The 15,438-nt window shown below is 44.3% G+C and overlaps 1 protein-coding gene across 1 annotated transcript in view; it reads right to left on the reverse strand.

Moving 5' to 3' along the window:
• Window positions 1–241: 241 nt before the first annotated feature.
• The window catches only part of LOC114355702 (uncharacterized), a 29,861-nt gene continuing 14,664 nt past the window's right edge, over window positions 242–15,438 (reverse strand). The window contains exons 17-28 of the mRNA XM_028308673.1: window positions 15,036–15,303; window positions 14,200–14,245; window positions 12,540–12,840; window positions 10,529–10,822; window positions 10,137–10,220; window positions 9,340–9,513; window positions 8,074–8,341; window positions 5,154–5,348; window positions 4,078–4,179; window positions 3,078–3,388; window positions 2,378–2,651; window positions 242–1,837 (exon numbers count right to left, since the gene is read on the reverse strand). Coding sequence (XP_028164474.1) covers window positions 596–1,837; window positions 2,378–2,651; window positions 3,078–3,388; window positions 4,078–4,179; window positions 5,154–5,348; window positions 8,074–8,341; window positions 9,340–9,513; window positions 10,137–10,220; window positions 10,529–10,822; window positions 12,540–12,840; window positions 14,200–14,245; window positions 15,036–15,303 — 3,559 coding nt within the window. The 3' untranslated portion in view covers window positions 242–595. The remainder of the gene's footprint in view (window positions 1,838–2,377; window positions 2,652–3,077; window positions 3,389–4,077; window positions 4,180–5,153; window positions 5,349–8,073; window positions 8,342–9,339; window positions 9,514–10,136; window positions 10,221–10,528; window positions 10,823–12,539; window positions 12,841–14,199; window positions 14,246–15,035; window positions 15,304–15,438) is intronic.

The raw sequence follows: 15,438 nt of genomic DNA on the forward strand, positions 1-15,438 counted from the left end.
TTAGTTTTCTTATTTATCTTTGAGACAATAATTAGTATTGTTGACAAAGAAAACCCAAATTATTTTCAAATCTTTTTATTTTAAAATTTCATTATGCTATACATTTAAACATAGTTCATTGCACCTACAGTGCTCACATACATTTTAAATACATATATTACTTACACACCCAACGAATTAATAATAGAAATAAAAGTATTACACCTTCAAAATAATTTGCGTGCATAATGTTCTAATCCAGCTGTTTCAAGTAGATGAAGATTTAATTTAAACTTCATGACAATGACGACCCGCCCATTGACATTAAAATGCAAAAATTTTATTAAATGCGCAAACCCATCCAAGGCTGGTTTAACATTAATCCATTCCATTGTTTCTATTTCATTCGCATCATTATAAAAAAGGAGTGCGTAATTCTTTCACAACTATTATTATTTCGATGCAATATCATTTTAAAATACTTGTCAGTAGTGTACAATCGGATCGAATTAACTGCACAGGGAACTACGGGAGGTGTGCGAAGGAGTCGCATTCCAGTGAGGTGCGCAACTGCGCAGTTAGCTCGACCGGGTTGTAATTCGATATGCTCTCCACTTCAATAGTACTGGCCCCGTCCTCGACCTCGCATATTTCCGCCAAACTGTCCTCGCCCTCTGCCTCGGAAGTTTTTCTGGGGTTCATAACCTCCACGTTGATGCTGCATGCTATTACCCTGCATCCCACCTCCGTTCATGAAATTATTACCATTCCCTGAGTATTGATTATCAAAACCTCTAGGCCCTGACGGTCTATTGTCCTGGTTGTATCCTCCTCTATTATCGGATCCCCAATTGTTATTCGGAAAACCCATGTTGCCCTGCATATTTCTGTTGTCTGATAGCAGGACCCCCCTACTGTCGAGCAGGGGTGGTCTGACATGATTAAAGTTCCCTCTATTATCTGAACTGAAGTTTCCTCGATTATCAGAATTGAAGTTTCCTCGATTGTCTTGATTATACGGTACTTGATTATCCTGATTGAAAGTGCCTTGACTGTCTTGATTGTATAGTCCTTGATTGTCTTGGTTAAAAGAGACTTGATTATCTTGGTTAAAAGGTACTTGATTATCTTGGTTGAACGATCCTTGATTGTCTTGGTTGAAAGGTCCCCGATTACCTTGATTAAAAGGCTGACGGTTGTCGGGATTGAACCCTCCTCGATTGTCCTGGCCGAAAGGTCTGTTGTCTTGACCGAAAGGCCCTCGGTTGTCCTGATTGAATCCACGGTTGTCCTGATTGAATCCTCGGTTATCCTGATTGAAACCCATGGGACCGCGAGGTTGCTGATTGAACGACCCTTGACTGTCCTGGCCGTACGGTCCTCTATTCTCCATGCCGTATCCAGCTCCCGGATTAGCGGGCGGCATTTCCTGGCTCATATTGGAATTGGGTCTGGAGTTCCAGCTCTGCTCGTTGTCGTTGAAGCCGTCGGAGGTGTTCGTGTTTTGGTCAAAGGGTTGAACGTTAGTGGGGGTGGAGTGTGATCTGGCGGAGTCATTGGAAGCCATGGAGGCCTCGGGCAGGTCGCCGAAGGAACGCGGCTGCGTGAGGCTGGCGACGACGTCGGCGGCGGCGGCGGGCGCGGGCGCGGCGGCCGTGGACTGGATGGAAGCCTGCACCAGCGCTAACAAATCAGTCGCCGACGACATATGGATTGATAAATCTACTTTCGGCGCCGGCTTGGGCACCTCGGGAGTCGGCGTAGACTCTTTTGTGGTTTCTTCGAGAGATTTCTTTACGATCTCCATCTCTTGACGCATCTGATCTTCTTTCACTTTCTGCGTTGCCGATTGGAAAACCTGGAAGAGATTTTAAGATTTTTACTCAGAATTAAAAATAATGTAGGACCTAACTCTGGACTTTTTAAAAAAAAATTCTAGATCAAGGCTGGTCAACCCCAGGGCAAGAATTATAAGTGGCCCGCGCAAGTATGGTTTTATTGCACTTGTCCTGAGAGTAGCTGTAATAGGAAATGTAAGTGGCCCGTCGTTAACGACTGAATCCAGCAAATTGTCCCGACTCTTCAAAAGGTTGAGCAGCCTTGATCTAGATACATTTTTATCGCATGAAAAGGTTTTGGTTTATACTGTTTCATCATCATCATTTCAGCCATAGGACGTCCACTGCTGAACATAGGCCTCCCCCAATGCTTTCCATGTTGATCGATTGGTAGCGGCCTGCGTCCAGCGCTTCCCTGCTACCTTTACGATGTCGTCGGTCCACCTTGTAGGTGGACGTCCCACGCTGCGTTATACTGTTTAGTTGAAATAAAACCCTACACGAACTTGTAAATTATTCCAATATTTTACCATACAAGATATTCTTATGCTCGCACTGACCTCCTCAACCGTGTAGTCGTCGTCATCGCTCTCAATCGTAACGGGCTTGGTATCGGGCTCCCGCGCGGGCTCGGGCTCGGCGGCGGCGCTGACGTACTGACGCAGACGCTCCACGCGCTGCGGCTCGCGCGCCTCCAACTTCTTCAGATACGCGATCAAGCTGTGCTGCTCCTCTGCTGATAGCTCGTTGAAGTTCTTGAGCAATGTCTCGAGATCGGAGTCAGAGAGACCGTCCATCGCGTCCGGCGTGTAAACTTTGTCGTCTTTTTCGGTTCTACGGAAAAACACAATTTGAAATGTGACTAAATTGGGAGCGCTAGGAATATCCGACGAAAAAAAGGTTCGTTTTCCAATCTTTGGTATGGGTAAGCGATGGACTTCAGCGATATAATGTTTACCTCAAATTTTACTCGAAGCTTGCGATAAAAGCTCTGCGCACTCAAACAAAACACTTACGCCTGTATTCACAAACAATACTATGAGGTCTCACAGTGCGCATGGACGCACAGGGAGACACACGAACCAATCACAGAACTCTATTCAACGCTGTGCGTTCGATTTGCTACTTCACTTATGCAAGCATTATTTGTGAATACAGGCATAATTCTACTTCCAAAAATGTAACAAAGGGAAATTGCGGACGGGAGACTTAAGAAAGAAAGAAAGCTCTCTAAAATACTACGCATTTTACTGAACATACTTTTTGTCATTTTCATCGTACGCGGACTGCAGCATCTGCAGAGCGGACGCCGTTCCCGAAACCGCCGCGGGCAGAGGCTTCGGTTTCGGCGGCGCCGGCTTCGCTTCCAGTTTCTTCTTGGTCTCGGCCTCGCGTTTCTTGGCTTCTGCCATGCCGACTACGGCATCGACTAATTGTGCTAGTTCTTCGGAAGACACGTCGGTCTTGCCCTGCGCGATGAGGGCCTCGGCCATTTGCTGCGCGATCTGCGCGCGATCGACCTCGCCTACGCCCGCTACCGGCATTGGTGCCGGTTTCCCTTTGGCGGTTTTCTGTAATAATAATGTCTATTTGAACACGGAATTCTAAAGTTTAATATAACATGATTGTACAGCTGCCGACTAATGTTAATGTAGAGTGTGAAAATAGGCTCTTTAAGAGCATTTGACGATTTGCAAGAACTAATTTAATTTGTCTAAATAAATAAAGATAATTTTGATTTTGATTGAATGTCTTTAAGTGCGTGAAAGTGTGGTCTCTTGTAAAGGCTAGCTACACTTAATAAAGGTTAGGTAAATAGTAAATAATAAAGGAAGGCGCTGAATGCAGGCCGTGACCGCTAGCACTTCATTTTGAATAGGGTGCGTAATGGTAATGGTAGCGGTTCATACTCCAACCACCATCAAATAGAATGAAAATGAATCGAAATGTTTCTTGGATCATTCTTGTTATACTTTACAGATAAACATGTGTCAGAACGCAGAACCACCCGCTCTACCTAATATAAGTTTTATAGAAAACTAGTGTCAGGGACATCCTATGATCCACTCTGTCCATTGGGTAGTCAGCGTCAAATAGTTCGTGCCACCTAAAGCAGCCACAAAGTTCGGAACAGGTTTTTGTTACATTGGAGTAAGGTTATGTTGTCAACTGTTTCTTCACTTTCGATTACTATTCGAGTGAGTGTGTGTTTTACAAGGATTTTAGAGCAAGCAAATGCCACCTACAAAACGTAACGGACCTGATCTGTAAGCGGCCCGCGTCGCGGCCGCCGCCGCGTGCGAGGCCGCGTCCGCGTCCGCTTGCGGGCCCCGACGGTTACAGGCGCGGCCGCTATGGCGCTCTACAACAAAACGAAGTTTTGACTCAACATTGCTATTGCAATAAGCTTGAACCATTGAAAGGATGAGATTCAAAAAAGGATTAAATAAAAAGCCGATATCCGAGAAAAACTAGCAAAACTTCATTTTATTGTAGTAATTTGAGTAATATTTCACAAAATTACTTTCTAACAAGAATTTCATTACGATTACAGTTAAATAATGCGTTTTATTTTTTAAGGACAACCATCAATAATAATTTTCCTCTTTTATTTAGTTACTCACAGAAATTCAACTTTACTCTTTGATGGAACATCTTTTTTATAAGATGCATTGTTGCTATAGCTAAATAATTTGCGCACGTTAGGTATTAGACGCCAAAATAGCAAAACGTCATATTATGTCTACTAGAGTAGTGCAGTGGAAAGTCTAAAGTGTAAGAATGCAGCGTGTGTAGTATTAGTTGTGTGCGCCGAGGCCTAGCTGCACTGGATAGTGTAGTGTAGCTTGTGAGGCCTGGCTTCACTGGATAATGTAGTGTAGTCTGTGAGGGCTCCCCGCACTGAATAGTGCAGTGTGCAAGACTTGTCTGCACTGGATAGTGCAGTGTAGTCTGTGTACCTGGCTTCTCTAGATATAATGTAGTGCAGTCTGTGAGGCCTGGCTGCACTCGACAGTGCAGTGTGGTCTGTGAGGCCTAGCTGCACTCGATAGTGTAGTGTGGTCTGTGAGGCCTGGCTGCACTCGACAGTGTAGTGTGGTCTGTGAGGCATGGCTGTACTCAACAGTGTAGTGTGGACTGTGAGGCCTGGCTGCACTCGACAGGGTAGTGTGGTCTGTGCGGCCAGGCTGTACTCGACAGTGAAGTGTGGTCTGTGAGGCCTAGCTGCACTGGATAATATAGTGTAGCCTGTGAGGCCAGGCTTCACTGGATAATATAGTGTGGCCTGTGAGCCCTAGCTGCACTGGATAATGTAGTGTAGTCTGTGAGGCCTACCTGCGAGGCCTGGCTGCGCTGGTCGGCGGCGTGCAGCGTGGCGGCGGCGCGCACGACGGCGGAGCGCACGGCGGGCGCGGCGGCGGCCGGCACCAGCCCGGCCTGCATTGCGCCCTTGAGTTTCTCTTTCGCTGTCTCCATTAGAACCACTGCCGAATCGCGGACGAGGAGCTCTTCGGAGGAGTTCGCCTTTTCCTGAACAAGGAATGGAACGTTATTTTTAAATGAGGATTCATTTAAAATTTATTAATTTTTATACTTGTCAGGACTACAGGACCCTCAAAAATTATATTTTCTATGATGATAATGACATTTTATTCTATACCGTCTAAACAAATAAAACTAACAATGCTTCCGTCTGCATGTGTGAATACTAAAATGCAGAATAAATGACGAAATTAAGAAAATTATAAAAAAAGTTTTTTTTTATCAAAATCGATTTTGCTAGATTATGTAGAAAGGAACAATAATTAGACTAGTCTTTTTTTTTGTAAAAAAAAAACAATGAGACCCTAGTACTAACCGCTGTCACTACACGTGTTTTTCTGGATCTATTCGTAATCAGTGGGCTTAGTGCGACTTTATATCGATCGTGACAATGACATGCATTAAATGTATGATGATTGTACAGCGTCCCTAGCAGATACTTTCAAGAACTAAAATCTTAAACTTTATAGATCTTTTTGATGCACTCGTTAGCGACGGTAAATGCAAACTCGCACTAAGCACACAAAAAAAACTTTCTCAGTTAAATTACTCCAAAACTATTAAATTTCGGATTTTTTAAAATATCACGTGAGATTAGGGGGTGGGGGAGGGGGTCAGGCAAAATCTCACCAAATCTCACCAAGGGGGGCGGGGGGGTTGAAAAATAGCCAAAATTGTCTCACGTAATTTATGGACGCCCCCTTATATGTATCAATGATGAATTACCTCTCACTGTGACAAGCTTGCCAATGTGTTCTGCTTTCACATCTCTGATTGGCACTGACTTGGAGGAGGACATGTCTTTGAAGTACACCTCACTAAAATTACAAAAGAAGTTTATATTCATTTCTCCTGTTATTTTACTCTTAACTTTCAAGGCTATAAAATTAATTTTAGTAAGTTAGTATGCTGTAAACAGAAACATTTTTGCTGCCATAATATCAAAATACATTAGTGTCCGACCGAAACTAGTTTTACGACCGAAACCGAAACCGAAAACGAATTTCGGCAACGGTGTCTATTTCGGCCGAAACCGAAACCGAAACCGAAACTTCCTTACAAGGCTCATATTTTGAGGGAAAAATAAAGAAAACGTTATTATAATCAGTCAGTCTTTATTGTTTTCTCTTTAAATCACATAGATTTTCATGGTAAGACAAGTGTACTTAGTTTCAAACCAGTAATAGTTTGCCTTCTAGGCTCGGAACTTCCTAGTGAATATAATTTATTGCACTGTTCACTTAGCTTTAGATAAATCAGATGGTTGGATCGCCTTGTCAACAATGCCAGCTGCATTTTTTTTACTAGCTGACCCGGCGAACTTTGTTCCGCCTTAATGGCAATAAATAAGCAGACTTTTTTTTTATTTCGAACGGGAAAAAAAGTATCCTATGTCCTTCTCCTGGCTCTAAACTACCTCCCTGACAATTTTCAGCTACATCGGTTCAGCCGTTCTTGAGTTATAAGTGGAGTAACTAACACGACTTTCTTTTATATATATAGATTATATTAATTCGAGTGAGTGAGGATACCGGAGGCCCAATTGGGGGGGAATGGGATTTAAAAGGTTGGCAGCGCACTTGTGACTTCACTGATGTTGCGGGTGTACATGGGCGACGGCAATTGCTTACCATCAGGTGATCCGTCTGCTCGTTTGCCTCCTATCACATAAAAAAAAAAAAAAATTTACAGAAAACGTGTCAGAATGCAGAACCATCCGCTCTACCTAATATAAGTTTTACAGAAAACTAGTGTCAGTGACATCCTATTATCCACTCTGCCCGTTAGGTAGTCAGCGTCAAATAGTTCGTGCCACCTAAAGCAGCCACCGCCCTTCAGTTTCTCTTTCGCTGTCTCCATTAGAACAACTGCCGAATCAGGGACGAGCTCTTCGGAGGAGTTCGCCTTTTCCTGAACAAGGAATGGAACGTTGTTCTCACAAGGTATCGACCTAACGGCCGGTTCACACATAATAATCATTTATTTATTGCTTCATAAGTGTACATAGGTGGTGATCTTAAACTTAGTCTCAACTTATGACCCTGTAAGGGTGTTGCAAATCTTGTATCGTAGGTACATTACTAAATATTCTACTCCATTTTACTGTTCCGTTTTATCATCGTCATGTCTCCGTTTTACTGTTCCGTTTTATCGTATACGTTTATTTTCGTCGATGGCGTATGTAGTTGTATGAGCGACTTCACACATGACACAGTATTCTGTATACAGTAATACATACATCAACGAAAAAAAAACGTACACGATAAAACGGAACAGTAAAATGGAAACATGTACGTGTGAACCAGCCGTAAAGCCGGGTCCAGGCGGGTGTAATAATAACACGAATTCTACGTGTGCATTACATGGAAGTGCTGCATATACTATTTCCATTACATTACGCGATACATTCTATTACGCGTTAGACCCGTCTTGACCCGGATTAACGATTATACTCAGGGGAGATTTGCGCGGAGTTTCAACTGATTTTGCAGATTATCACAAAAGGTACAGAAAAAGTATATCAGATTAAACTAAAATTTGGTGGCAAAATCGGTTTTCACAACCCCGAGTGCTGAGCTTTAAAAGCCACGCGTTCGTTGGACTATAACTAAACAATAGGCGCGATAACAACACCACTGAAGAGACATACAGGTTATCCTAAAATTTTATCTTGAATCGCCATTTCAGCGTAGAACATCGCAATAGCATTTACCTTCTCCATCCTCAAAGCTTCAGTCAACAAATCAACTATCTTAGGTCCCAAGCTGCCTAAGTAGTCTTCCAAGGCCACCAGCAGCCGTAACGTCGCCACTATATTCTCAGGGGGCCCCAAGTCCGAGGGTTCCGCGGGCCGCGAGTACTCGCGAGGAGGCCGCGACTGGCGGGACTTCTCGCTTCCCGCGCAGGACATGCGAGCGTCTGGGAGCGAGCCGAAGGAACCGTCGTTGTCGGAATCCCACGGGGATAAGTTGTTGTCGTCGCTGTGGAATTGAGAAATCTTTAACAATGTTTTGCAAGTGCATACATTTTATAAATGAAATAATAAGACATTCATACAAATATACTAGAGGCCCGCTCAGTAAAATCGTCACATGATGACACAAGTCTTCATGTCGCTAAGCTGATGGAAATTACACGCCATTTTGATAGAGAGAGAGACATCAAATCAAATATTTTTATTGCATAAGGTACATACAGGTCACTCATAAACCATAGACATTTTTTTTTCTCTTGTTCAGTGTTTCTTTAAATTATTTAATGTTACATACTCAATATTTTATTGCATCCATTATGTACTTAAAATTAGAACATTATGGGCCATTTAATTTATAAACTGCATGTATTTTATTTGTGACCTAAATGTATGATATGTTTATTTTATTTTTAAGCTTGTAAGCGCTTTGGACCTGCTCCGTAAGCTTACAAGTGTTTTGCATTAATAAATAAATAGAGCAATCCTTAACTAGCAAGGTAGCAGGAAGGCGCTACCAACCGTGCGATGTGGAAGTCATTGGGGGGGGGGGGCTATGTTCAGCAGTGGACGTCCTATGGCTGAAATGATGATGATGAATCCTCAACTAAGTCTTCTAAAGGCCCGCCGCGGGGTGAACAGTGATCCACCGTACGCTTTTACACAAAACAGATCCGTAAGAGGACATTGGCGCGAGGTTTCCGACTCCCACAACAGTGGACCTTAAGAACTTCAGTTCTATCTAATGTCGGCCGTTTGGTGTAGTGGTTCAGAACGGACTACTATGCCGAGAGATCCCGGGTTCGATTCCCGGCCGGGCAGAAATGGAAATGATGAATTTTAATATCTGTGACGGGTCTGGGTGTTACTATGTATAATATGTATGTATTTAAAAAAAAAGTATATAAGTAGTATATGCTCTAAGCTAGCACCCATAACACAAGCATTAAGTTACTTTGGGGCAAGCTGGCGCTGTGTAAATTGTCCAAAGATATATTATCTACTTACGGCTTGAGCTCTTCGTCGGAAATGAGTACGGTCTGCAGTGAGGGCGCGACTTCGGGTGCGGCGCGCGCGGGGCTCCTATTGCGAAGCGCCGCGGAGTCGTCACGGCGCGAGAGAGGACTATGGCTGCGGCGTAAGCTGTCCATCTGGATGTGAGTGCGGATCGGACTGCGAGCCCTGTAAGGCCCAGAACACACGGTGAAACGCAATGAGGGCTATCGTTTTTATACTTAACAGTTGGCACCCCTGGCGATTGACAGGACCTTACTCTACAGTGGCGCCATCTTGATGAGTGCAAATGCGATTCCTCCTACCACTTCAGCACTCACCAGTTGGTGCCACTGTCTTCGCTACTAGCAAGTGACAGGACCTTACTTACAGTGGCGCAAACTGGTGAGCGCTAAAACGATAGCCCTCATTGCAACGAAACTGCAACTTCTAGTTACTTTTGAGTTGCATCTAAGTTTCTGCCATAGATTCCGTTGAGAGACCACACATGACGCGACCATTTCAAACCGGTTTCAAACTGGTCAAATTATAATACAGCTGTTTTACAGCTCAAAAAGAAAGATAAGGACACGCATAGGTCTACAATGAAATGGGGGAGTGGTGGAGTCGCCAGTCACTTGACATATTTTTAACAGCTGTTTCGATCACGATTGTCCTATGGATTTTGTACGGCAAAGACAAGCTTTGATTTCACTTTAGCGCCGACTCAATTGACTTCCAAATCCATTATACTAATTTTACCAAAAAAAGAAAAATGCTAATGGTACTTTCATTTAAAACTTTGGGCTTACCTAGGAATTGGACTGCGAGATCGTGGCCTGGAGTGCCTCGGTGGCGAAGGCCGACGATCCATAGATTTGTGGTGTCCAGGCGACCTTTAGGGAATAAAATAAAGTGTTAAAAAAATTACCCACGAAACATTGTGAAATTTTTAAAAAGCATTATCATAGAGATGACCCACGCTGAACTGTCCCACCAGACTCAATGACAGGGGGGCGCTACCATCGTTCAACTATATGGTTTCCAACATGGCAAAAATCGGAAGCAGCGATCCGGTATTGACGGTGGCGCCCCACTGTCAATGTCATGGATAGGACAGTTCAGTATTTTGGAACTATAGCTATAATTTTCGCCGCGTCGACTGCACGACGACGCACGAAGTGTAGGGGTCTCTAAACCTCACCTGAAATCGCGATGGAACCGATCATTCATCGGTCTCCAGCGCTCGGGCGGTATCCTTCTATCAGGCGTGCGGCGGCCTCTCTCCGGCGTGCGATGCCTGGGCGACCGCCGGCGCATGTCAGGCGGCGACCGACGGCGCATATCGGGCGGCGACCGACGGCGCATGTCGGGCGGCGACCGACGGCGGTGGTCCGGCGACCGCCGGCGAGGGTCGGGCGACCTGCGCCGCTCGGGCGATCGGCGGCGCTCGCGCGGGTCCGGCGACCTTCGGCGAGGCTCAGCTGATCTCTCCGATCTGTAATGGTTTGTGTTTCAATATCATGTGACATATTTCAACGGAACGGAATATCCTCTCCTGTCACAAGCATATTAATTGATTAAAAGGATGTTAAATACTATTTGACTAGTTAAATATTTCCGAGCACGGTCTAGCTAAGTGACGTCATAGTAAGGGTCGCAGCGCGCGCTATAAATTCGGAGTCAGGATAGTGTGTTCAGAGTATCGCTGAGCGAGGCGCTTTTTGGCATAAGGTAAAGCTGCTTGTAGCAACCCTAATGGTTTCTGTAGCGTGGCTTGTTTTTTTTTTTTGTTATTTGCTGTACCTTCCTGTAGGCCTAGGATGCGCGCCGCGATAAGCGGTTATCACGCCGTTTTATGGATTTTGCCCATACATTTTGACGTCGATAAAGTATATCACGGCACGCTTCCTGGCCCAGCCCAGCCTGGCTGACTGCCAAAAAAAAGCCTTAGAGCGCTTTCACATTAGGGCGTTAGAAGTGCGACAGCAACGCGTTAGCGGCGTTTTTATAATGTGAAGGGATGCATCCGCTGTCACATAATATGAAATTTTCAGCAGCGTGTCTGTCGTGCGCTGCTAAATCGCCTAAATATATCAACCGCCTCTGTGGTCTAGTGGTAAGTAAGACCAACTTACTTAAGTCTGTCGCCATAACAACAATGTTAACAACATTGTTGTGTTCCGTCAGTTAGAGGTAAGACAGCCAGTTCCTCCGTGGTTGAGGATTCCGGGTGAAGCTCGCTTCCACCTTCGGCCCGATCACCACTTACCATCAGGTGAGATACAGGCCAAGAGTTTCCTCGTTGTGGTTAAAAAAAAATGTCAAACCGCTCTTAGGCCTCAGCCTCGAATTTAGCGGGCAGCGGGGCGGCGGCGGTAGCGGCGCGGGAGCGGNGTAATGGATAAAAGACGTAAAGTTATCATTTGTGTAAATGAAAACATACTTTTTTTGGTAAATGTTGCCATTATGTAAACATTTGAGAGCTGCTTAGCTGATCACGGCTTCAAATCCGTTGAGTAGCGTTTGAGAATACCATTTAAAATTGAAGGATACTTAAATTTAGGAGCCCGTCAGCTGAGTGACAGATTTGAGTAGTGTTTCAGTATTCGGCCGCTAGAGTAGTGTAGTGTAGAAAAGTCTAAAGTGTAAGAATGCAGCGTGACAGAGGCGAGTGTAGTTTTAGTTGTGTGCGTCGAGGCCTAGCTGCACTGGATAGTGTAGTGAGGCCTGTGAGGCCTGGCTGCACTGGATAATGTAGTGTGATCTGTGGGGCCTAGTTGCACTGGTTAGTGTAGTTATAATCTATGAGGCCTGGCTGTTTTCCAGCCACTGGACAGTGCACCGTGAAATTGACTTCACTGGATAATGTAGTGTGGTCTATGAGGCCTGGCTGCACTGGATAATGTAGTGCGGTCTGAGGCCTGGCTGCTTTCCAGCCACTGGACAGTGCACCGTGAACTTGACTTCACTGGATAATGTAGTGTGGTCTATGAGGCCTGGCTGCACTGGATAGTGTAGTGTGGTCTGAGGTCTGGCTGCACTGATTAGAGTAGTTATAATCTATAAGGCCTGGCTGCTTACCAGCCACTGGACAGTGCACCGTGAACTTGACATCACAGGATAATGTAGTGTGGTCTATGAGGCCTAGCTGCACTGGATAGTGTAGTGTGCAAGACTTGTCTGCACTGGATAGTGTAGTATAGTCTGTGAACCTGGTTTCACTGGATAATGAAGTGTGGTCTGTGAGGCCTAGCTGCACTGGATAATATAGTGTAGCCTGTGAGGCCAGGCTACACTGGACAGTGAAGTGTGGTCTGTGAGGCCTAGCTGCACTGGATAATATAGTGTGGCCTGTGAGGCCTACCTGCGAGGCCTGGCTGCGCTGGTCGGCGGCGTGCAGCGTGGCGGCGGCGCGCACGACGGCGGAGCGCACGGCGGGCGCGGCGGCGGCAGGCACCAGCCCCGCCTGCATGGCGCCCTTCAGTTTCTCTTTGGCTGTCTCCATTAGAACCACTGCCGAATCGCGCACGAGGAGCTCTTCGGAGGAGTTCGCCTTTTCCTGGACAAGGAATGGAACGTTATTTTTAAATGAGGATTCATTTAAAATTTATTAATTTTTATATTTAACTAGCTGACCCGGCGAACTTTGTTCCGCCTTAATGGCAATAAATAAGCAGACTTTTTTTTTATTTCGAACGGGAAAAAAAGTATCCTATGTCCTTCTCCTGGCTCTAAACTACCTCCCTGACAATTTTCAGCTACATCGGTTCAGCCGTTCTTGAGTTATAAGTGGAGTAACTAACACGACTTTCTTTTATATACAGGGTGGAAACGATAAGTGATCTCACTCGATTATTTCTAAACTACACAATATATCGAAAATCTGGTTACTGATCCTGAAAGTGCTTTACGAGCTCTTTCAAACGGTATCAGTAATAGGTTACAGAATTAATTGGATCTATCCGAAAATTCAATGTTTTCAGCCTCCATACTAAATGTATGCCAGCCACACAATATGAAAAGTGTATTTTTTTTAATTAAATAATAAACACTTAAAATGAACTCGTAAATTGCATTCTTATTTAAAATTATTCATAGAAAACGTTGGTTTTAGTCTTTACTTGCTATAATATTATCAAGACATGAGTGCCATGACTGTGGCAGTACTAAATGTATGGAAGCTGGAAACATTGAATTTTCGAATAGATCCAGTTTATTTTGTAACTTATTATTGGTACCGTTGAATAGAGCTTATGAAGCACTTTCAGGATCAATAACTAGTTTTTGGATATCTTGTATAGTTTTTAATATTATGTGGATTTACTGAATGTATGGAAGCTGGAAACATTGAATTTTCGGACAGATCCACTTTATTTTGTAACCTATTACTAGTACCGTTGGATAGAGCTCATGAAGTACTTTCAGGATCACTAACCAGTTTTTGGAAATCTTGTATAGTTTAGAAATAATCGAGTGAGATCACTTATCGCTTCCACCCTGTATATAGATTATATTAATTCGAGTGAGTGAGGATACCGGAGGCCCAATTGGGGGGGGAATGGGATTTAAAAGGTTGGCAGCGCACTTGTGACTTCACTGATGTTGCGGGTGTACATGGGCGACGGCAATTGCTTACCATCAGGTGATCCGTCTGCTCGTTTGCCTCCTATCACATAAAAAAAAAAAAAAATTACAGAAAACGTGTCAGAATGCAGAACCATCCGCTCTACCTAATATAAGTTTTACAGAAAACTAGTGTCAGTGACATCCTATTATCCACTCTGCCCGTTAGGTAGTCAGCGTCAAATAGTTCGTGCCACCTAAAGCAGCCACCGCCCTTCAGTTTCTCTTTCGCTGTCTCCATTAGAACAACTGCCGAATCGCGGACGAGGAGCTCTTCGGAGGAGTTCGCCTTTTCCTGGACAAGGAATGGAACGTTGTTCTCACAAGGTATCGACCTAACGGCCGGTTCACACATAATAATCATTTATTTATTGCTTCATAAGTGTACATAGGTGGTAATCTTAAAGTTAGTCTCAACTTATGACCCTGTAAGGGTGTTGCAAATCTTGTATCGTAGGTACATTACTAAATATTCTACTCCGTTTTACTGTTCCGTTTTATCGTATACGTTTTTTTTCGTCGATGGCCTATGTAGTTGTATGAGCGACTTCACACATGACACAGTATTCTGTATACAGTAATACATACATCAACGAAAAAAAAAACGTACACGATAAAACGGAACAGTAAAATGGAGACATGTGTGAACCGGCCGTAAAGCCGGGTCCAGGCGGGTGTAATCATAACACGAATTCTACGTGTGCATTACATGGAAGTGCTGCATATACTATTTCCATTACATTACACGATACATTATTTATTATGCGTTACACCCGTCTTAACGATTATACTCAGGGGAGATTTGCGCGGAGTCTCAACTGCCTTTAGCAGATTGCAGATCACAAAAGGTACAGAAAACAGAAAAAGTACATCAGATTAAAATAAAATTTGGTTGCAAAATCGGTTTTATTACAACCCCGAGTGCTGAGCTTTAAAAGCCACGCGTTCGTTGGACAATAACTAAACAATAGGCGCGATAACACAACCACTGAAGAGACATACAGGTTATCGTAAAATTTTATTGAATTCTAACTAATTTTTAATCGCTAACCTCCGCGTACAAATGTCGGAATCGTGAAATTTACCTTCTCCATCCTCAAAGCTTCAGTCAACAAATCAACTATCTTAGGCCCCAGGCTGCCCAGATAGTCTTCCAAGGCCACCAGCAGCCGTAATGTGGCCACTATATTCTCAGGGGGCCCCAAGTCCGAGGGTTCCGCGGGCCGCGAGTACTCGCGAGGAGGCCGCGACTGGCGGGACTTCTCGCTTCCCGCGCAGGACATGCGAGCGTCTGGGAGCGAGCCGAAGGAACCGTCGTTGTCGGAATCCCACGGGGATAAGTTGTTGTCGTCGCTGTGGAATTGATAAATCTTTATTTAGCAATGTTTTGCAAGTGCATACATTTTGTAAATGAAATAAGACGTCCATACAAATACATTATATTAAAGAGGCAGTGCCTCAGCAAAATCGCGACATGATGACATAAAC

The sequence above is a fragment of the Ostrinia furnacalis genome, unplaced genomic scaffold (genome assembly GCF_004193835.3).
Source record: "Ostrinia furnacalis isolate ACB-3 unplaced genomic scaffold, ASM419383v2 OfSCF2491, whole genome shotgun sequence".
NCBI lineage: Eukaryota > Metazoa > Arthropoda > Insecta > Lepidoptera > Crambidae > Ostrinia > Ostrinia furnacalis.